Source organism: Garra rufa, chromosome 14 (genome assembly GCF_049309525.1).
Source record: "Garra rufa chromosome 14, GarRuf1.0, whole genome shotgun sequence".
NCBI lineage: Eukaryota > Metazoa > Chordata > Actinopteri > Cypriniformes > Cyprinidae > Garra > Garra rufa.
The window spans coordinates 23,634,925-23,656,882 of record NC_133374.1 but is presented as its reverse complement, the minus strand read 5'-3'; the positions used below and the strand labels follow the sequence as shown (position 1 = coordinate 23,656,882).

General features: G+C 36.3%; 2 protein-coding genes across 2 annotated transcripts; both read right to left on the bottom strand.

Annotated features, from left to right (window-relative positions):
• Positions 1–212: 212 nt before the first annotated feature.
• On the bottom strand, positions 213–12,184 carry aldh3a1 (aldehyde dehydrogenase 3 family, member A1). Its single transcript, XM_073817886.1, has 11 exons — positions 12,078–12,184; positions 9,218–9,382; positions 8,877–9,108; positions 6,761–6,846; positions 6,483–6,691; positions 5,217–5,334; positions 4,992–5,133; positions 4,737–4,903; positions 4,555–4,654; positions 2,304–2,563; positions 213–1,944 (listed from the first exon to the last, which is right to left on the bottom strand). Exons 2-10 carry the CDS (start codon positions 9,371–9,373, stop codon positions 2,304–2,306), a joined length of 1,470 nt encoding a protein of 489 aa, XP_073673987.1. The 5' UTR covers positions 9,374–9,382; positions 12,078–12,184; the 3' UTR covers positions 213–1,944.
• Positions 12,185–12,623: 439 nt separating this feature from the next.
• Positions 12,624–20,762, bottom strand: aldh3a2a (aldehyde dehydrogenase 3 family, member A2a). The gene is made up of 11 exons (XM_073817489.1): positions 20,530–20,762; positions 19,480–19,642; positions 19,171–19,402; positions 18,935–19,017; positions 18,166–18,374; positions 15,826–15,943; positions 15,605–15,746; positions 15,364–15,530; positions 15,199–15,298; positions 14,875–15,113; positions 12,624–12,986 (listed from the first exon to the last, which is right to left on the bottom strand). Exons 2-11 carry the CDS (start codon positions 19,639–19,641, stop codon positions 12,969–12,971), a joined length of 1,470 nt encoding a protein of 489 aa, XP_073673590.1. The 5' UTR covers position 19,642; positions 20,530–20,762; the 3' UTR covers positions 12,624–12,968.
• Between the last annotated feature and the right edge of the window lie 1,196 nt (positions 20,763–21,958).

The following is a 21,958-nucleotide window of genomic DNA, read 5'->3' as shown; positions in this document are numbered from 1 at the left end:
AGCAGCTATGTGAATATTATATGGACTAGCTTTAAGACAGATTGTGTAGGAATATGTGGAAGAATATATAAGCTTTTTGACAGATAGACGCCTGAGGAGGAAGCTAAACCAAACCCAAAGAAAATACAGACTTGGGCTTGCAATATTGTGTTAAAAATATACAATAAATTAAACTAGTTTTAGCTAATTCATTCAAAGAAGAAAAACACGAATTTCATAGAGTAATTTACTTTATTGGTTGAGCAGAGTTTGACACTTTGCCATAGCGAACGGGTTCATTATGATTATATTTAAGGAGAACGTGCCTGAAACAGCAGTAGGATTAATGATAACAGATTAAAACATTTTGTTTTCATTTTGTTGATTTTTTGATGAAGCTGCAGACGTCCAAGTTTTCAAAAAGATAAATTATAAGACAGCGCCATCTGCTGGATATTGAGGGCAGATGTATACATGAATTGAAGTCGGGATCAGGTCAAGCTGTTGTAATCTGTACAATTACACTACCAGTCAAAAGTTTTTGCACAGTGGGATTTTTTTTCTCTCTTCTGCTCACCAAGCCTGCATTTATTTGATCCAAAGCACAGCAAAACAGTGAAATTTTGAAATATTTTTACTATTTAAAAATATTTTAAATATTATTTAAATTATGTTTTAAAATGTAATTTATTCCTGTGAATTTGAAGCTGAATTTTTAACATCATTACTCCAGTCACATGTTCCTTCAGAAATCATTTTAATATTCTGAACATTTATTAATATCATCAGTGAAAACAGCGGAGTCACATTTTTTCAGGTTTCTTTTGAGGAATAGTTCAGAAAAACAGCATTTATCTGAAACAGAAGTCTTTTATAAGATTCTTTATCATCACACTAAGTAAAAGTAATAATTACTACAATTTCTTTCCCAACAACAACAAAAAATAAATAATAAACAGACTCCAAGCTTTTAAACGGTATAGTATAATAATGTTACAGAGGTTTTTTATTTCAGATAAATGCTGATCTTTGGATCTTTCTATTCAAAGTATCCTGAAAAAAAAAAAGTACTCAACTGTTTTAAATATTGATAATAATAATAATAAAAAACAGCATATTAAAATTATTTCTGAAAGATCATGTGACACTGAAGACTGGAGTAATGATGCTGAAAATGTAGCTTTGATCATATATATATAAATTACATTTTAAAATATATTTAACTAGAAATAGGCTTGCTGAGCAGAAGAGCCCTCTTTTAAAAATCATTAAAAACTTGCTGTTCAAAAACTTTTAACTGGTAGCGTATACTGAAATGGTTGCCTATAAAATTTAATCAACATTAAATACAAAAATAGATCATTAATAACAAATTATTAAAAATACAATATATATTTTAAATTATTGGACAATCTATATCATACAGAGTTCTCTGTTGTCTAGTATTTCAGTAGATTCAATCATCATTGTTTTAGACTAGACATGACTAATATTATATCAAATGTTAGATAACAACTACAAGAAGTAGTAATAGTAATTAGTAAACATTTGTTAAAATGTAGAGGAAAGCTCATGTGCTAAAGCCCTCTATAAAGTCTACCGCATTAAGAAGATTAGCTGAATAACAACAGGAACAATGGAGAACAATGCTTCCATTGTACTGCTACATAACAGAAATAATGCTAACTTGTCCATTTAGATGTAAATGTGCAGATTCTGCACAATTCAGCAGGTGGGATTCTCTACATGTATAGGAAAACCCATGTAAAAGCCTTATTAAGTGTATTTAGAAGTTTTTAGTGTACTGAAAAAGAATATAATTTAAACACTGTTAGAATTAGAATTATGAATATTTGTACAAACATATGATCCAAGCATTTTACATGATATTAAAATGATTCTAAAGAGCAAAATAGTTGAACATCAGTGTAGGCAGAGGAATCTGTTGCTTCAAACTGGCGTCTTCTGTGGAAATGGGAAGGAACGTTGATTATGAACAATCATGCATTGTTAGAAAAATGGAAAGCCTTCAGTAATTAAACGAAGCTTGATCCAAACAGCAGTCTGTTGGGAAATACTCATTAACCAAACAGACAAACCGTGACAGGACGTTTAATCACATGCTATTCGTGTATAAAACCATGACATAAAATGCATAAATATGGAAAAAAAGTCAATGATACATTACTAATCAAAAACACACCCGTGGTGTCTTGTGAAAAAAGTTCCCACAGGTACATTTTCGTCATGAGATCAGGTTGGTTTAACATATCAGAATCAAGAATTCAACAATGCCATTGTAGAAGCTGTAAAATTGTTCTTACCTATAGCAGCACAACTAGTAAGGCAACAAGCAGACCAATTGCCAATAAGGTTGCGATGATGGCCCACACACATACGCCACTACAGCTGCACAAGCGATGCTGCATGAAAAACTTGGCCTTACGCAGTCGGGCTGCTGTTAGTGGAGGGTAACGGGCGTCATTCAAACTCTCCATAGCAAAAGACTTGATGAGACAGGCCCGATGGTGACTCAGCTGGTCGAACGTGTGTCTCCCATGATATCTGCCCATTCCACTGTTTCCTTAAGAGAAAGAAAGAAATGGAGAGGTTACGACAAACAGATAAAGGTGGAAGTCAAAAGTTTACACACTCCTTGCAGAATCATAAAACTATTGTGACGAGCGCCCCGATGGATCATCAGCGTAGCCCTGGAAACAGACGAGCTCAACTCTCTCACGCTCATCACACGCAAATCGGTCTCAGCTGCAGCTCGTCAACCGGCGTCATTATAAGCGGCGTTCTGCCGGCTCACAGTGAGAGGAGATCTCCAGAGAGCTCACATGCTAACACTTTCTTTCCCTTTACTCTACAGAGAGCAGCTGAAGACTGATTCCCACTTCACCGTTCACAGGATTCACTACAAGCACGAAGACTTTGCGAGCACGCCCCACCACAAGCATCACTCACCGTATTTAAACCCTTTCTCTGTTAAATAAAATCCACCCTCCGGGGCTTCAACTGAGTTTTCTGTCCTGTGATTCTTTCACCCCGTCACACTATAAAAGACGTTGACATATAGTCCTCATGAGAAAATAATACATTTATAAAAATGACCCTGCTCAAAAGTTTACATACACTTGATTCTTAATACTGTGTTGTTACCTGAATGATCCACAGCTGTTTGTTTTTTTTTGTTTAGTGATAGTTGTTCATGAGTCCCTTGTTTGTCCTGAACAGTTAAGCTGCCTGCTGTTCTTAAGAAAAATCCTTCAGAACCCACAAATTCTTTGGGTTTTAGCATTTTTGTGTATTTGAACCCTTTTCAACAATGACTGTATGATTTTGAGAACCATCTTATCACAACTACTACAGAAGGTTCAAGCGCTCACTGATGCTTCAGAAGGAAACACAATGCAATAAGAGCCGGGGGTGTAAACTTTTGAACAGAATGAAGTTACATAATTTGCTTAAATATCATACATATTTTTTTATTTAGCACTGTCCTTCGGAAGCTACAGAAGATGCTTATATTAGGGTGACCATATGTAATCTTTTCCCCGGAAATGTCTTATTTTTGGACTTTTGGAAAAATGCGTACGGCTGGGATTCCTAAATCGCCAAAAAAGTCTGGAATTCGGCTTTTGCTTTCTACAGCCTTTCATTGTGTGCGTTTTTGTATTAAAACTTTGCGAAGGACTGTTTTCTTAATCCCCCTCCTGCAAACATTCTAATGTTGAATATAATCTTTGCGCATCACAGAGTCGCTATCAATATGCCGAGGATTTTATCCCGTGGGTTTAAAGTTTAAAATATTGCATAAATTCCATTTGACTGAAATGCTTGTATTGAAACATTATGCATTCTACCTGTTTTGCTTTCTAACCGTTCTATGTCCTCTTTTTTGAACACTACAATGTGGTCACCCTAGCTTAATATGTTTTCCAGAAGACAAAATAAGTTACATTTGCCCTGATCTTCAAATTCAAAAAAGTTTTCACCCCCTGGCTCTTAATGCATTGAGTTTCCTTCTGAAGCATTAGTGAGCATTTGAACCTTCTGTAATAGTTGGATATAAGTCCCTCAGTTGTCCTCAGTGTGAAAAGATGGTTCTAAAAATCATCCAGTCATTGTTGAAAAATGGTTCAAACATACAAAAATGCTGAAAAACCAAAGAATCTGTAGGACTTTTCTGAAGAACAGCGGGCAGTTTAACTGTTCAGGACAAACAAGGGACTTGTAACGAACTATCACTAAACAACAACAACAACAACAAAAACACAGCTGTGGATCATTCAGGTAACAACACAGTATTAAGAATCAAGTGTATGTAAACTTTTGAATGAGGTCATTTTTATAACTTCAACTATTATTTTTTAGTTTTTAGTAAGTAATCAACTTGGTGAAATTTAAAGTAAATTTCCGTGTCTGTGACCAATATTTACCGAGCATTGATAACGATGACCCGAAAAATTCAATGATAGTTAAAAGTTGACTATTAAAAAGAATAGCTGAACATAAGTTCACAAATAAAATATTGTTTTGATTGTCTTTGAGTCTTATTGGTTGGCTTACCCACACCTCCAAAAGGTAAGGTATCGACAGTGTAGTGCATCAAGACATCATTTACAGTCACTCCTCCACTGGTGGTTTCAGTTAACATTCGCTTAATCACCTAAATCGAACAAAAGTATATACTGAAATTGAATTAACTGTAACGTCTACTTCACAAGAAACATAGGTCATCAAAACAATACCGTTTTATCAGAGGAAAACACATAGAGCGCCAATGGCTTTTCTTTAGCGTTGATAAAATTGATGGCCTCACTCAAGCCATTAACAGTGACGATAGGCAGCAGTGGTCCAAAGATTTCTTCCTGCATGATTTTGAAGTGGGGTAAAACATCCTTCAGAACTGTAGGAGCTGGTGGGGAAGAAAAACACATTTTGATGTACTACACTCAACTGATAAAACTCAATCTTTTATTATTGGCAATAAAAGTTGTTCTTACCTATGTAGCATTGTGAGCGATCACTTTCTCCTCCAAGAGCAACAGTGCATTCATTCATTAGAGCCAATACTCTATCAAAGTGACGTGTATTAATGATTCGGCAATAATCTGAAGAGCTTTTAGGGTCCTTTTGATAGAACTCCTGAAATTAGATAAGATTCAAGATCACGTCTCACTACCAATGTGAACAGAGTGCAATTACTAAAGAAAAAAAAAAGTACACACCAGTAGTGTTTTCTGAATCTCTTCAACTATCCTGTCCTGGATGCTTGGCTCACACAAAATGTAGTCAGGTGCAATGCATGTCTGACCACAATTTGCAAACTTCCCCCAGGTTATTCGTCTGATATAAAGATATTTGAAAATCTGTTATTTTAGCTGATAATGTTTACCAAAGCTTTAAATTATTCAATAAGACTACAAAAAAGGTATTAAGATGAAATTCTGTCATCATTTACTCACTCTCATGAAGAAATTGAATTAAACTCTGGAACAATCTACCAAACACTGTTCGGGAGGCAGACACAATCTGTCAGTTTAAATCTAGATTAAAGACACATCTCTTTAACCTGGCTTACACATAAAACATTAACACATTCCTATAAGTCAAATCCGTTAAAGGATTGTTAGGCTGCATTAATTAGGTCAACCGGAACCGAAAACACCTCCCATAACATCTAATGCACTCGTTGCATCGTAAAAAGAATGGCATCTACGCTAATATTAGTCTGTTTCATTCTTATTCCGAGGTCACCGTAGCCACCAGACCCAGCCTGTATACAGATCAGATGGTCACTGCAGTCCCCCGGATCCAGTCCGTACCCAGCTTAGATCATGGATCACCACCTGGAGATGACTTCAATAGCCATGGATGTCAACCAGATGAGCTCCAGAGACAGATCATCAATGAAGACCTCGCCAACCTAGACGGCCATCGGTGCTACACCACAGGATCCTGACGAGTTCTCTACAATCGGACATTGGTACAAACTGCTGGTTTCGTCTGGCCAGAGGAGAACTGGTTCCCCGACTGAGCCTGGTTTCTCCTAAGGTTTTTTTCTCCATCTCTGTCACCTGTGGAGTTTTGGTTCCTTGCCGCTGTCGCCTCTGGCTTGCTTAGTTGGGGACACTTTCCAGCGATATCGTATACTATTTGAACTGAACTGGATGATGATATCACTGAATTCATTGATGAACTGCCTTTAACTGAAAATTGATTATTTACAATAATGCGTTACTTACACACTATTGTGCTGTTTAAATACTGTGCAGACACAATCTGTATTGTTAAAAGCGCTATATAAATAAAGGTCAAAAAAAAAAAAAAGTCAATGGGGTCCAAAATACAGCTGGATCCCACTGATTTACTTTGCATAGACAAAATCAACCCTGAGACTTTTTTCAAAATATATTTGGAACTCATAAAGGTGAGTAAATGATGAATTATCATTTTTGGCTGATCTATCACTTTAACATGAAACTGTATACTACCGGCATGCCACAGCAATGTCACCGTTCTTGTCAATATAACAGGGGCTTTTTCCACCCAGTTCTAAAGTCACTGGTGTGAGATGATGAGATGCTGCTTCCATAACCAGTTTCCCAACCGTGCTGTTTCCAGTGTAGAAGATGTGGTCGAAATGCTGCTTCAGCAGCTCCTGTGTCTCTGGAACCCCTCCTGTCACCACTTGATACATCTCCTAAAATGATCCAAAAGTTTGGCAAACTTCCTTGACACTAAATTATAAAAACAAAATGAGTTTACACACCTTATCCAGATACAGAGGAAGCAGTTCTTTCATAAGTCTAGCAGAGTGCTCACTCAGCTCCGATGGCTTCACCACAGCTGCATTGCCTAAACAACAAAAGGAAGTGAAAAACAGCTGAAATCTCATTTGGAGTTTGTGATGTTTCTTGAAGGATTAGGTCACTCCTGAATTAAAAATTCCTGATAATTTATTCACCCCCATGTCATCTAAGATGTTCATGTCTTTCTTTCTTCAGTCAAAAAGAAATTAAGAGCTTTGAGGAAAACATTCCAGGATTTTTCTCCATATAATGGACTTTGATGGGGATCAACAGGTTGAAGGTCCAAACTGCAGGTTCGTTGTAGCTACAAAGGACTCTATACGATCCCAGCTGAGGAATAAGTGTGTTATCTAGTGAAACGATCTGTCATTTTCTAAAAAAAAAAAAAAAGTCAAATTTATGTACTTTTTAACCACAAATGCTTCGACTCTCATTTTCTCCTCCAACTTCAAAATTGTCCAACGTCGTTGTTTTACCTTTTTTTTTGTAAAGGGTGTTCGACTTCTTTGCACGTTCCATTTGTCAACACTGGGTCGGTACTTCCGCCTACGTCATGCGTGACCTTTCCAATGTAATGCATGAAGTCAAGCTAGTGCAAGACAAGCAATTGGTTAAAAAGTACATCATTCTACAAGTACATCAAGTTACATCAAATTACTAATCGTTTCGCTAGATAAGACCCTTATTCCTCGGCTGAGATCGTGTAGAACTCTTTTGAAGCTGCACTGAAACTGCAATTTGGACCTTTAACCCATTGATCCCCATTTAAGTCCACTTTATAAAGAAAACACCTGGAATGTTTTCCTCAAAAACCATAATTTATTTTCAACTAAAGAAAGAAAGACATGAACAGTTTGGATGACATGGGGGTGATAGCCTGGCTAACGCCAGACCACGTTATGACTTCGTCATGATTCGTGGTCTGGGAACCACATGTTCATTTTCTCGTATTTGAGGCGTGGTTTACGAATGTCCAGAGCCGTTTATTGGGCGATACGAATGTCTATCAAATGCGCCTGTGCGTAGTTCATAGCCAATCGTTTCAATTATACCGGATGACGTAGGTAGAGCGAACGCCAAAAGTTGCTCTTTTTTCAAAATAAACTTGCGTTCTAAACTACTACGAACACTACACCGTGTCTACACCGGACGCGACAGTTGCCGCGCCGCAACAGCTAAAGTCTGTCTACACTGGACGCGACAAGGCGACCGTTGCAAATCATTTAAACTTTTGTGTGAGCACGTCATAAATAGAACGCGGCAGCAGATTACTGTCGGGATTTGCCGTGTCTCGCCGCATCCAGTGTAGACAGCATAATAGGTTCTAATGTCATTTGTCGCGTCCGGTGTAGACACGAAAGATAACTTCGCGGCTGCTGCCATGCTGGATCCATAGTAACAAACTGCTTCGGTGAGTCGCATAGAAGGCGTCATCGTCTTGCTGCTCCCTCCCCGTTCTGTGATTGGTTCCCTATCTTAGGTGAAAATTAGGTCCATGGTTTCCAGACTAGACTAGAAGCGTGAATAAAATCGCGCTGCGCAAGGCAGGATGGGGAAACCCAGGCTATGGGGGTGAGTAAATTACCAGAAAATTTTAATTCTGGAGTGAACCAATCCTTTAATGAGCTAAAAGAGAATAAACGTTAACATGCCACTATTAATTTCTTAAGTCACATTCCTATTCTTTAATCTTCTTTAATTCTTTCTTCAAAAACTTGCTCCGTCTTTAAAAGAAATGCATAGTTCAGTCACGAAACTCTTCAGGTTCTTCAAAGCCAGCAGTGCAGTCAATTGAGCTCTCATTCCTATCTGCACAACCTTATCATTTTCATCCCAAGCTCATCAAGCTCAGCATTAGAATTTGCTTTAACACCCCTCCTCCCCAGCACCACATGTCTAGATCTGCTACGAGGTTCTCCTTACTTTTAACCTGTATCCTAATTCTTGTAATTCTAACAAGCTGCACTCATGCCAGCAGTACCAGCAGAACTAGTCTTCTGTTTGTAAATGCTTCACATTGTGGAAGTAGCATGGCTGAACACAACTTGTAATTAGCCACAAAAAAAAATCTACTACCAGCAGCAATAGCTCCAACCAGGGGTTGCAGGATCATGGCCCAAGGGTAGTTCCAGGTTCCAATTATCAGCACAACACCCAGAGGTTCTGGCTTTATGTAAACATCATCAAGTGCGCTGTTGAGATTCTTCTTCACCGGCTGAGGAGCTGCCCAGTCTGCCATGTCACGCTCTGCCAACTTGATGTCATTCTCAATGCTGATCAGCTCAAAGAGTGAAGTGTTATATGTGTTCTGATGGTGGGAATATAGATTTAGTGACTTCAATGACTCCAAAGACAATAAAAACAATATACTTTATAGCTTTTAAAGAAAACATTGATCCTGAAAATGGCTTCTGTACCCTGTTGAGGTCTTGTTTTAGAGCTTGTTCGATGTCTGCTTGGCGTTCAGTGATGAGGCGGAGCAGGGCTCTGAGCTGCTGTTTTCTGTACTCCAGGGGTCTGGATTTGCCTGACTGGAAGACCTCCCTTAAATCATCCACAACCTGCTTCTCCATTTATATTTCCTACAGATTTGAGCAGAAAAGTTACATTTCTTAAAAATTGACTAAAATTAATATTGGCTTGACAATTCATCTTCAGACCATTAAAACATTAAAATCATTTCAGCTTTCCATTACCATATCAGTTCTGAAATGAAGGTATTTTACTATCCAGTTAGCTCAAAAAACCCTCTATGGACACACTTGCAGAATCTCCATTGGCTAGTATTTATTACTGATGTTATGTGGAACACTGCAAAGGACTGAAAGACAATGGTTTGTGGTTTCAAGAGGACTTTTTTTTTTCTGAAAAGTGATCATTAAAAAAAACTTGTCTAGAGGTCATGCACTTCTGGCCAAAGCTGAAGGCATTTTAACACCACAAGTTTAATGTTACGTCTTCTACACATCTACAGTAGATAAAAATGTTGACATATGTTGGCCTTTATTTATTTAGACTTTAAGATTTATTATTAAGATTTATTGGTGAAAAAATATTTCCTGATATGGAACTTTATCTCTGATTTTATCTTTAACAAGCTCGGTGTGGCCTTTTTTTTCCTATTAATATGTGACTAATAGATAAAACACCTGTGAAACCCTCTGTCTTTCATCATCAAGATTTGTTGATAGAAATATACGAGTTGTTAAATTGTCAGGGATATCCTATTATAAATCATTTAAACTTCAGTTAAAAAAATGACATGCACGGGTGTATATTTATTCTGGGGATGTTTCTCTATATAGAGGTGTAGCTTGCTACCCTGACTTACTTTTACTTAACCCAGTCAATATTGTGCGTGGTAAGATTTGTTTTTCAAAAGTTAGAAATAATAATGAAGCTATTTGCTTTGTTTTAATATAAGACAGACACCAAATCATGTACTGAGCCAAGTTTGTTAGTGATCTCAATTGTTTGGTTATTATAAAAAAAAAAAAAAGGTCACAAATTAAAATAAATGTGCATAATATTAAGATAACACATACATTTTATGCTGTTAAACACTTTCTTTATAAAAGTAAAAAGGACACTTATTTGACCTGCTCTTTTTGTTCTTTGGAAATTAAATCAACACAGTACGCACCATCTTTTCAGGCATTGCAGCTGTCTATAAGCCTGTGGAAGGATGTGTCTGTGTTTATAGATGACAAAATTCTTCCCATTTTAATTTCCTTTTTGAAAATGTTATTTTTGGTTGAAAGACCATAACTGCATTAAAAATGAGGCATATTGAATTAATCTTATAATTCTATAAAATACATTTTAATTTAAATACACAAAGTGCACTTTTCAACAAAATGCCATCTTTTTCTATAGCTATCAAAGAAATAGAATTATGTATCTGTTATTCAGCTTTGTAGTGGAATAATATAAAGTATATTCTTGTATGTCTATTGTTTTAAGGTATTTGTATAATAACAAATAAGGCCATGTGTTTCTTCTTTTTTTTTTTTTTTTGATAGTTACATATTTTTGTATATTAAAAAAAATACTAACCATGAACTGCATGCCTTTTCTTAAATATTTTGAAACTGAAATATTACCATTTTGCCTTGTATGCCTGGTCACCACAATAGTACTTAAGACCTGCCATAAACACTGCACAATAAGTAGCTAAATTTTTAATAACTTATTTAACTATTGGCAACTATCTGTAAATGTTGATATGATACTTATCAAATATTGGGTCACACTTTATATTAGGTGGCCTTAACTTTTATGTACTTACAATAAAAAATAAGTATGATGTACTTAATGTGGTCATATTGCATTGCAAAACACTTTTGCTTCTATTAAGGTGGGATATGGGTAAGGTTAGGGACAGGTTTGGTGGTATGGATAGGTTTAAGGGTGGGTTAGGGTGTAAGGGATGGGTCAACAGTGGTAATTACGGAAATGTAATTACATATAGGTTTTTAAAAATATATAAAATGTAAAATCATGTATGTACACAATAAGTACACTGTACCAATGATTAATTTAAATGTAAGTACATAGTAGTTAAGGCCACCTAATGTAAAGTGGGACCGTTTCCTCTTCTTTAACAGCTACATATTTTTGGATATTTAAAAAATTACTAACCATGAACTGCATGCCTTTTCTTAAACATTTTGAAACTGAAATATGAACATTTTGCCTTGTATTCCTGGACACCATAATAGTATTACTCAATAAGACCTGCCATTAACACTGCACAATAAAGTAGCTACATTTTTAATAACTTATTTAACTATTGGCAACTATCTGTACATGTTTACATTAATTGGGATCATGTTTTTAATGAAACACAGCATAATTAATAAAAGAGTCTTTAAATATGCTATGCATCAAATATTGTAGTTGTATCTCTAGTATGGACTTTTTTACAGACATTAGGGAACAATCGACTTTAGACAGCTGTGGTCACGTGACCGTTTAGCACGAACAAACGTTCACAAAAAAATCAAAACAATGTGCACTTTCACTCATAGTTGACAATTTGGTTTAAAACAGAACAAGAAGTCTTTTTAGACTCTTGAAACTCAAAAGTTGGTCACAAATGTTACCGCTGGGAATACATTTAAACTAGCCGCACATTTATGGAGATTCCAACAACATCTTCGTTTTAGCACGGTTTGTTCACGGCAAATGTATGAAACATTCGGAAATCTGCTTATAGAAGTCATGCAGCCATTCGGGAAATATGTCAACACGCTTTACATCTTGTCTAATACTTACATAAAATAGTTCGCAAAGGTTCAGAATAGCGGAATGCTTCTCGGCTCCGGTGCGGGGACGTCGCGAAACATTAGAACCCAACAGCCCCGGTTATATGCTCATCAGAGGGCGGCGCATCGGTACGGCTAAACCTACAGGACACACGTCCGTTTATCACGGAAAATTATCTGCTCTTTATAAAGCAGAGGTACAAAAGTGGGTGTAACATCCCTGCTGAAAAAAAAAAAAACACAATAGAAACCATCACAGAAATTCTAATGGTTTGAACTACAAATGCTGTTACAAACCAACTTTTAACCATTAAAAATGGTTTCCTCTAGTGTGTTTTGTGACATATACCATTAGGATTTAGTGGTTTTAACAAGCCACCAACAGAAGGCAACCAATTACCAGTAGAGACCAATAGGCACCAATATAGTTTCCATTAAAACCAGTATAATTCCCATTACAACCAGTAAAACCATTACAAATTCTGTGATGGTTTCTGCTGTTTATTTTTTCCCAGCAAAGAAAGGTGATGGTGTTTTTTCAGCATGACACACAAAACACTGATAGTACAACATTTATTGTAATTTTCATTCATTCATAAATAATTCAGATGGTTAGACTCTTATTAAGGTTTTACTTTATTTTATAATGCTTGATAGTGACTCAAGTTATTATAAAACATTACCAAGAGTTCTACTCTCCCTATCAGACCCTATGATTTTACATCATATTAATGATTAATGATATTACTTGTTAACAGAAGTCCCAAGTAACAAAGACATGAATCTATATCATATGAATTAATATGATAAGAGACTGATGATGTGTGGTGGACATGGAAGAGGGAACCACATCAAAAGGCATCTAAGATGACGGGTCAAAGAGACAATCTTCAGGTTGTCCTCATCGTCGCAAAAACCTCTGCAAAGCACAAAACACATGGTTTACAGAAATGGTTTACAGCAGGAAGACAATTCAAGGCACATAATTTATGACTAAATCAGACAGTGGATTATTATACAGCATTATTGTTTAACAACAATCTACATTGTAGAAAGCATAGGCTTCTTTTTTACAATCTTCATAGGAACAACATTTAACGGGTGATCTCAAGCCAAGTGACTTTATTCAACAAGGATGCACTAAATTAATCAAAAGTGACTTTTCTTTCAAACGTTTTGTTCACTAAAGGATCACCCAAATATGAATCAGTACAACTGTTTTCAACGTTGATGATAATTGAGCAAAAAATCAGCATAGAATGATTTCTGAAGGATCATGTGACATTGAAGACTAGAGTAATTGCTGCTGAAAAGCTTTGCTTTGCATCACAGGAATAAATTACATTTTAAAATATGTTCAAATAAAAAATGTTGTTTTTAATGTTTATGACTGTTATAGCACTAGCTATGGTCTGATCTCCCTAAAACTTAGCATGCTTGTCTAGAATCACCTGTCGCATGTGCTCAGCAGGCTTTGTGAAGTTTTGAGATTTCGTTTAGACTTCATAGGCTCTTGGGTACATTTGGACAAGCACCTTTTCTAAAGACCTGGTTATAGCTTCCCAAAAGGGTCAATTTCAACATTTTTTATAATTATTGACCTACAGAGTCTAGAGAATTGTACTGCAGTGTTTTTTTTTTTCCAGATTTGAGCGAAAAACCTAGGACTAGTTTTCTACATTTTCTCAATCATTTAACAAACAGTGGTTCTAGAGCAAAGTTTTTCAGAATGAGGAGGTCTATCGTATGATATGAATATCTTGTGTATGTGTGAAAAACCATGCAATATACAATCGTTTACACCCTTGAAAAATGCAATATTGCTTCCCCCCAGTGACCGTTTTTTTTTTTTTTTTTTTTTTTTAAATTTCTCAGACCTTTAGGGTCATAAGTCAAACAGGCCAACCGAGCGACCTCTGTCAACCTTGTCTTATAGGTGCTCAAAGTTCATCGGCCTATAGCGGCTATGTTTTCTGAGATAAGCAAAGGTCCTTATAGCCAGTTGTGGCACTTTGGACCAAGACCGTGCGTACCGATTTTACGTTTATAGGACGAAATGTTGTGTAATTATGGCAGTAATGTGCTTCTCTCTTTCCCACAACTTTTTTTAATGTGACCTCAGATTCACCTCTTACATACGAGTTTTCAGTTAGGTGAAGATCTCATTTCATTCAAAAGTTATAGCTATTTTAGTAAAGGCAGCCCTGCCCCTTTCAAACAATTTGGCGTCCCTTTACGACAGAGAGTCAAAAGTTAAACTGTTTTTGATAATTATTGATATTCACTCTCCAAAGAATCTTCCTGCACTGGTGTGGTTCTGATCGGGCGAAAAACCTAGAACTAAGTTTGCAAAAGTACTTAAAAAAAAAAAAAATGCACAATACCTAAAAATTTTGCCGGGTGACATACAAAGCCGAGGCATGCATTTTTTTTCCTGCGTAAGCCACTTGAGGTCGAATGGTTTTGGAGCGATTTTGTACTTTTGATCGCTGTAGCACTGTCAGGCCATTTGGGGCGAGCCTTGGTGACGTTGTAGATGCTGTGAGTACTACCATCCTTCCAACTTACAAGTCCCTATGACTTATGGATTGATCTGCTGATCCTTGGCCATTTTAACAATTATAATAGGGTTTCAGCACTACATGCTTGAACCCCTAAAAACAACAGCAACCCCAAACATCTTAATGGTGTATGTATATGCATATATTTTAATTTTAAGTAGCCTACTATGAAATATCCCATAGGAAATATTATGTTTATCTCTTATTTGCTACATTTACCCAAGTACTTTGTAGGAAACATCTCACCTGCACCACAAAGGCCGCCAGTGCCGCAAACACAGCAACCTGTGCCACTTGACGCCAGCGAGACAGATTAACTTGCTTCAAGAGTAAAATGCGGGCCCAGCGTAACTTCTCTGTTGTATGGGGTGGGTAGCGCATCTGATTCACTCCCTCCATGTTCAACTTCTTGATAAGACAGCTGCGAAGGTGACTTAGCTGATCGAAACTGTATTTCCCATGATAACAACCAGTTCCACTATTACCTGTTACAATTACATAATGAATCAATTATGTGAGTTGTTTTTTCTGCTAATTTAGAAAGCTATGAAAATGAATAAAGATACTCACCAATCCCACCGAACGGCAAATCACTTATGGTGAAATGCACCAGACAGTCATTGGCTACAATCGCTCCACTGGACGTCTCCGATATCATCTGTTTAATGACCTGCGAGAAAATACAAATTGTACAATTGCTGTTTAACTGCTGGTGGAAATAATGCATCACCCTACCTTTTTGCTAGGAGAGAAAACGTAGAGTGCCAGAGGCTTTTCTCGTTCGTTGATGAACTGAATTGCTTCTTTTAAGCCGTTAACAGTGATGATGGGCAGAATTGGTCCAAAGATCTCTTCCTGCATCACTTTGGATCCTGAAGTCACATCCCTCAAAACAGTAGGAGCTGTACACACAGGACACTTGTGAACTCACGACAGCATGACATGTTTCCCTAACGTTTGCTAAATTAGTACATACCAATATAACACTCCGATTCATCACTGTCTCCTCCGATAGCCACTGTGCTACCCTCCACAAGTGCCATTATCCTCTTAAAATGCCGCTGGTTAATAATCCGTCCATAGTCAGCAAAGCTTTTGGGATCATTCGTATAAAACTCCTGTAAGTGAATAAATAATACAATGAGGACAAAAAGTCACACTGTCATAAAAGCAATAGCATCTAAAATATGAACAAACCTGGATGCAATTGTGGATCTCATTAATCACTTTGTCTTGGATGCTGGATTCACAGAGGATGTAATCAGGCGCAATGCAGGTCTGGCCGCAGTTCATATACTTGCCCCAGGTGATTCGTCTAAGGATGCGAGAACATTGGGGAACCAGCATTATATTGAAAAAACTGGTTGATTTTCACTTTTTTAATAACTCAAAAATGTTCAAAACAGGTCTTGACCGCATGTCCATATCATTTTGCAGAATGATTTCAGTTATTTCAAAGATCCTTAAAAAGATCACCCAAAATTTTTAATTCTGTCATTAATTACTCACTATCATGTCATTCTAAACACATCAGTCCTTAGTTCATCTTCAGAACACAACTTAAGATATTTTTGATGTAAACCAAGAGCTTTCTAACCCTACATAGATAGTAACGCAACTTTTGTGTGCAAAGAAAACAAAAATAGCAAATTTATTCAACAATTTCTTCACTTCCACTTCAGTCTCAGTTGTGTTGTTGTCTATGCAGAATACATTAAGAGCTGGGGGGTCAAAACTTTTAATTTGAAGATCAGGGTAATTTAAGTGATTTCGTCTTCTGGGAAACATGCAAGTATCTTCTGTAGCTTCTGAAGGCCTAAGTGAAAAAAATATGATATTTAGGCAAAATGAGAAAAAAATGTACACCTCTCCATTCTGTTCAAAAGTTTTCACCCCTGGCTCTTAATGCATTGTTTTTCCTTCTGGAGCATCAGTGAGCATTTGAACCTTCTGTAATAGTTGCATATGAGTCCCTCAGTTGTCCTCAGTGTGAAATGATGGATCTCAAAATCATACAGTCATTGTTGGAAAGGGTTCAAATACACAAAAATTCTGAAAAAGCAAAGAATTTGTGGGACCTGAAAGATTTTTCTGAAGAACAGCGGGCAGTTTAACTGTTCATTACAAACAAGAGACTCATGAACAACTATCACTAAACAAACCAAAAAAACAAATCTTATCATTCTGTTTTTTATTAAATTTGAGAGCTTTCTGCCCTGCATAGACAGCAATGTAACTGAAACGTTCCCAGGTCCAGAAAGGTAGTAAGGACATTGTTAAAACACCGATTGACATCAGTGGTTCAACCTTAATGTTATGAAGCTATAAGAATATTTTCAGCAAAGAAAACAAAAATAATTGCTGCGTCCCAATTCGCCTACTTATACTATGCCCTAAAAGTATGTACTCTTTTTGTGACGAAAAAGTACATACTTTTGAGTATGTAGCAGAATAGTAGGCAAGCTTTGGGACATACTACTTCGTCATAACTGCTTCTTTAACGGACGCTCTGTTGCTTAGTTACCTGAATCCTGTCACTGTTTAAACTGCCTTGTCAATCATCACAGTTAACATTATCTACATTTCGTTTAATTTCATTTCCTACCATATTAGAGAGAAATGAAGAGGCACGAGTCTTTCATGCCGAGAACTCTGCTTTTGTGTTTGCATAATTATGCATTTAAACTTTAATGACCAAACCTATCATTATAAAAGTTCATAATGTTGCTGCACATGAAATATAACACGGATAACATAAAAAAAAAATTCTTTCATCAGGTTACACATTGATAATTTATCACTCAAACCCCTTTCTCTCTACCTGTCCGTTGGTCGCGCATATCCTCCTTGTTTGTAGTTTTTTAACACTTTTTAGCGTGTTTGTAGTTCTAATCGAATCCTCGTTCACCGCGCAATGTGTTGTGGGCAATTTTAGCCGTTAGAGTGTGCATTGATCCGCACTTCGAATTCCGAAGTTAAGTAGTAGACCATCCGGGAATCTTTGGAATACTTTTTTGAACATACTACGATTTGGGACATACTAATTCTATTTTCGAATACTATTTAGGACGGATAGAATGCGAATTGGAACGCAGCAAATGACTTCATTCAACAATTTCTTCTGCGTCAGTCTCTGCCACCATTTACAAGAGTCACATGGACTATTTTAACAATGTCCTTACTACCTTTCTGGGCCGTGTCAGTTGCATTGCTGTCTATGGAGAGTCAGGAAGCTTTCAGAACCCATCAAAAATATCTTAATTTGCGAAGATAAACAAAGGTCTTACGGGTTTGAAACGACATGAGGGTAAGTAATTAATGGCAGAATTTTCATTGTTTGGGTGAACTAACCCTTTAAAAAAGCTAATATCTGATTCATGTTGTGAGCACATCACATTACCAACTTGGGTGTACATGATTTTTCTAATAATTCAATGGCCAGTCGTCAGTTATTCTCTACATTATACTATTATATAATACGTTATTATCTAATATGTTTATTTAGTTTTAAGTTTATATAATTCATGGCAGACTTACCGGCAGGCAATTCTGATGTCACAGTTCTTGTCAATATAACAGGGGCTTTTTCCACCCAGTTCTAAAGTCACTGGTGTGAGATGATGAGATGCTGCTTCCATAACCAGTTTCCCAACCGTGCTGTTTCCAGTGTAGAAGATGTGGTCGAAACGCTGCTTTAGCAGCTCCTGGGTCTCTGGAACCCCTCCTGTCACCACTTGATACATCTCCTGAACACATAATAGAATTAAAGGGTGAGTTCACCCAGAAATGAAATATCTGTCATTAATAACTCGCTCTCATGTTGTTCCAAAACCATAAGACCTTAGTTATCATGGAACACAAATGAAGATGTTTTTGATGAAATCTTAGTTTTCTGACCCTGCATAGACGCAACTTCCACATTCAAAAACAACTTATGCTTATTATATTATAATGACTTAATAACTATTTGTTATTTTTGTTTTCTTTGCACACAAAAAGTATTCTTGTAGCTTCATAACATTATAGTTTTACCACTATTTTAATGATGTCCTTACTACCTTTCTGGGCCTTGAACATGTTAGTTGTGTCGCTGTCTATGCAGGGTCTGAAAGCTCTCGGATTTCATCAAAAATATCTTAACTGGTGTTCCGAAGATAAAGGAAGGTTTGCAACGACATGAGGGTGAGTAATTAATGACATAATTTACATTTTTGTGTGAACTATCCCTTTAAGGTTAGAATTAAGCAAATAAAATGAAAAAACAATAACACTTTAAAAATGACAGTGTCATTGAATTAAATATTACAGGGTCCAGGTAGAGAGGCAGGAGCTCCAAAACTTTGGCTGTGTGAGAGCTCACTTCTGATGGTTTCACAACTGCAGCATTACCTACAGAAACAAAAAGATCAGAAGCAGCTTTCAGATATAATGACAAATATATAAAGGCAATATTAGTGAATAGTTGCATTTGTTTCTCACATAAATGGTTTGCACAATAATTTTTATGCACTACTTTAGAGAAAGGTAAAACGGTAAATCTACCTGCAGCAATGGCACCCACAAGGGGTTGCAGGGTGACTGCTATTGGATAGTTCCATGCCCCAATTATAAGCACAACACCAAGAGGCTCTGGCTGTATGTACACATCATCTGCAATGGTGAGAAGGTTTTTATTCACAGGACGAGGAGCTGCCCACTCAGCCAGCTTGCTGACAGCCAGATTGATTTCTCCCTCCAAGCCAAGGATCTCAAACAGCTGTGTTGCATTTGCAGTCTGTGAAAACACAGCTATTATGTTCAATACAAACACACATCCAAATAAAACATGCAGAGATTGCAATTTTGATTCACCTTATGGAGGTCTTTCCTCATGGCATTAGTGATGTCTGTTGTTTTTTCTTTAATGAATCGCTTTAGGTTTTGAAGTTGTTTAATTCTGTAGTCCAGGGGTTTAGATCTTCCAGTCAAGAAAGCCTTCCTGGCCTGCTGAACTGCCTGCTGCTCCCGAGACATTCTGGATAGTCAGTCCAGAATTAATGAAAGAAAGTTGAGTAGGTAATATTCTTTCATAAAAAATAGGGACAGTTTAAAATTAAAAAAACAGTAAAAATGCCATATTTCTGACCCTGGACCACAAAACCAGTCATAAGTACCAAGGGTATATCCGTAGCAATAGCCAAAAATACATTGTATAAATCAAAATTATACTTTTCTTTTTTTTTTTTTTTTTTTGTGAAAAATCATTAGGATTTTAAGTAGAGATCATGTTCCATGAAGATATTTTGTACATTTCTTACTGTGAATATATCAAAACTTAATTGATTAGTCATATGCATTGCTAATAACTTAATTTATCTGAATATCTTGATTTTTTTTTTTTTTTTTTTTTTTTGCACCCTTAGATTATTTTCAAATAGTTGTATCTCCAAATATTGTCCTATTCTTCCAAACCATACATCAATGGAAAGCTTATTTATTCAGCTTTCAGATGATGTTATAAATCTCAATCTCAAAAAACTCACCCTTATGACTGGTTTTGTGGTCCAGGGTCATATTTGCAAAGCTCATCATGTTTCGCAACATGTACTACACCCTCTTGAAACGTCTGCACGTTTACAACATTAGGTATTCCTATGAAAATCAGTTCTCTTTAGATAGCTAACGCACAGGGTTGTAAAGTACTTGAGTAAACTGTACATCATTTACAGGTTTGGGAAAGTTTTTCTTTACTCGAAAACTATTGTACTAAAGTACATGTAGGTTATCATGATAAAAAGCATTTATTAACAAGCGAACCCAAATGCATTTAAGGTAATGTACTAACAAAACAAGCAAAAGGCATGAAAGAAGTAGGGTCTATAAGCAGAAATGTGAACACTGTGTGATCGTTAAAGCACTTACATTAACTTTTCTGTTTATTTCGGCTGTAATGTTGTCTTTTTTATGGATTTGCAAGGAGGACGACCTCTAGTTATAGTGTAAGTTAATTCCGGTGGGTGGAGTTCGTCCGTCGTTCCAGAGATTGGGATTTTGATTCATTTTAGTGACTCGAATCTCTTGAATCAGTTTACTAAACGATTCGTTCATATCATTTCATCTCGGTTGTGTCAATGCTGAGAACGACTTCAGTGTTCAGTCCAGCATGCAACGTTACAGTCATGTACAGTCCTAAAATATCGTCACATTCAGAAAATTATGAATAAACATGACTTTTTCTGAATCGTGAAAAACCTAAGTACTAAATTTTAGAAATTAAATGTGGACACGTTATATTTCGTTTTAGTCTATGTCAGAAAATACGTTTAATTCTGTAGGTTCACAATTTAAGTAAAGTGCAATTTCTATGTACATTCGTAAACTCTTTCGAAAACTTAACTTAGACTGAACCGTACGATAAGGATAAATGGCAATATTGTAATGTGCAAAGCTGCTGAATGAAAGGCAACTTTCAGATGTCTGAAACAGGCAGATATCAAAGATATCAACATAACACCATCAACCTACGTCAGATCGTTGGTCTTCTTCTGTGTTTTATGGTGGATACTACTAGACTACAGTGATGTATACCGCCAACTACTGCTGGACTAGTGAAGTCAGCATGGGAAAACATCCTTTTGAAAAACAATTTAATACATTTTGACCTTTGACCTTTTTTGGATGAAGGTTAACTGTATATTACAGATAAATCTAACATATAGAGACAAATTACAGCATCTGTGAATAATGCTGATTAACTCTAAAGAATCATACTTATGAATAAATATTTTAATCGACTAATTATCAATTATCAATGTAAACCAAAACTTTTAAGTTTCACAGCAAAATTAATTACTCCCCTAAATTTTCACTGCTTGTCTGTATTTACATGAGTTTACTAATATTAGTAACAATGTTGCCATCCATGTTGTGTTTGAACAGTTGCTTTCATCAATCCATCGATGACTTCCACATATGTGACCCTGGACCACAAAACCAGTCATAAGGTTAAATTTTACAAAACTGAGATGTATTCATCATATAAAAGCTCAATAAATAAGCTTTCCATTGATGTATGGTATGTTAGGATAGGACAATATTTGTCCGAGATACATCTATTTGAAAATCTGGAATCTGAGGGTGCAAAAAAATCTAAACACTGAGAAAATCACCTTTAAAGTTGTCCAAATTAGGTTCTTAACAATGCATATTACTAATCAAAAATTACATTTTGATATATTTACAGTAGGAATTTTACAAAAAAGCTTCATGGAACATGATCTTTACTTAATTTCCTAATGATTTTTGGCATAAAAGAAAAATCAATAATTTTGACCCATTCAATGTATTTTTG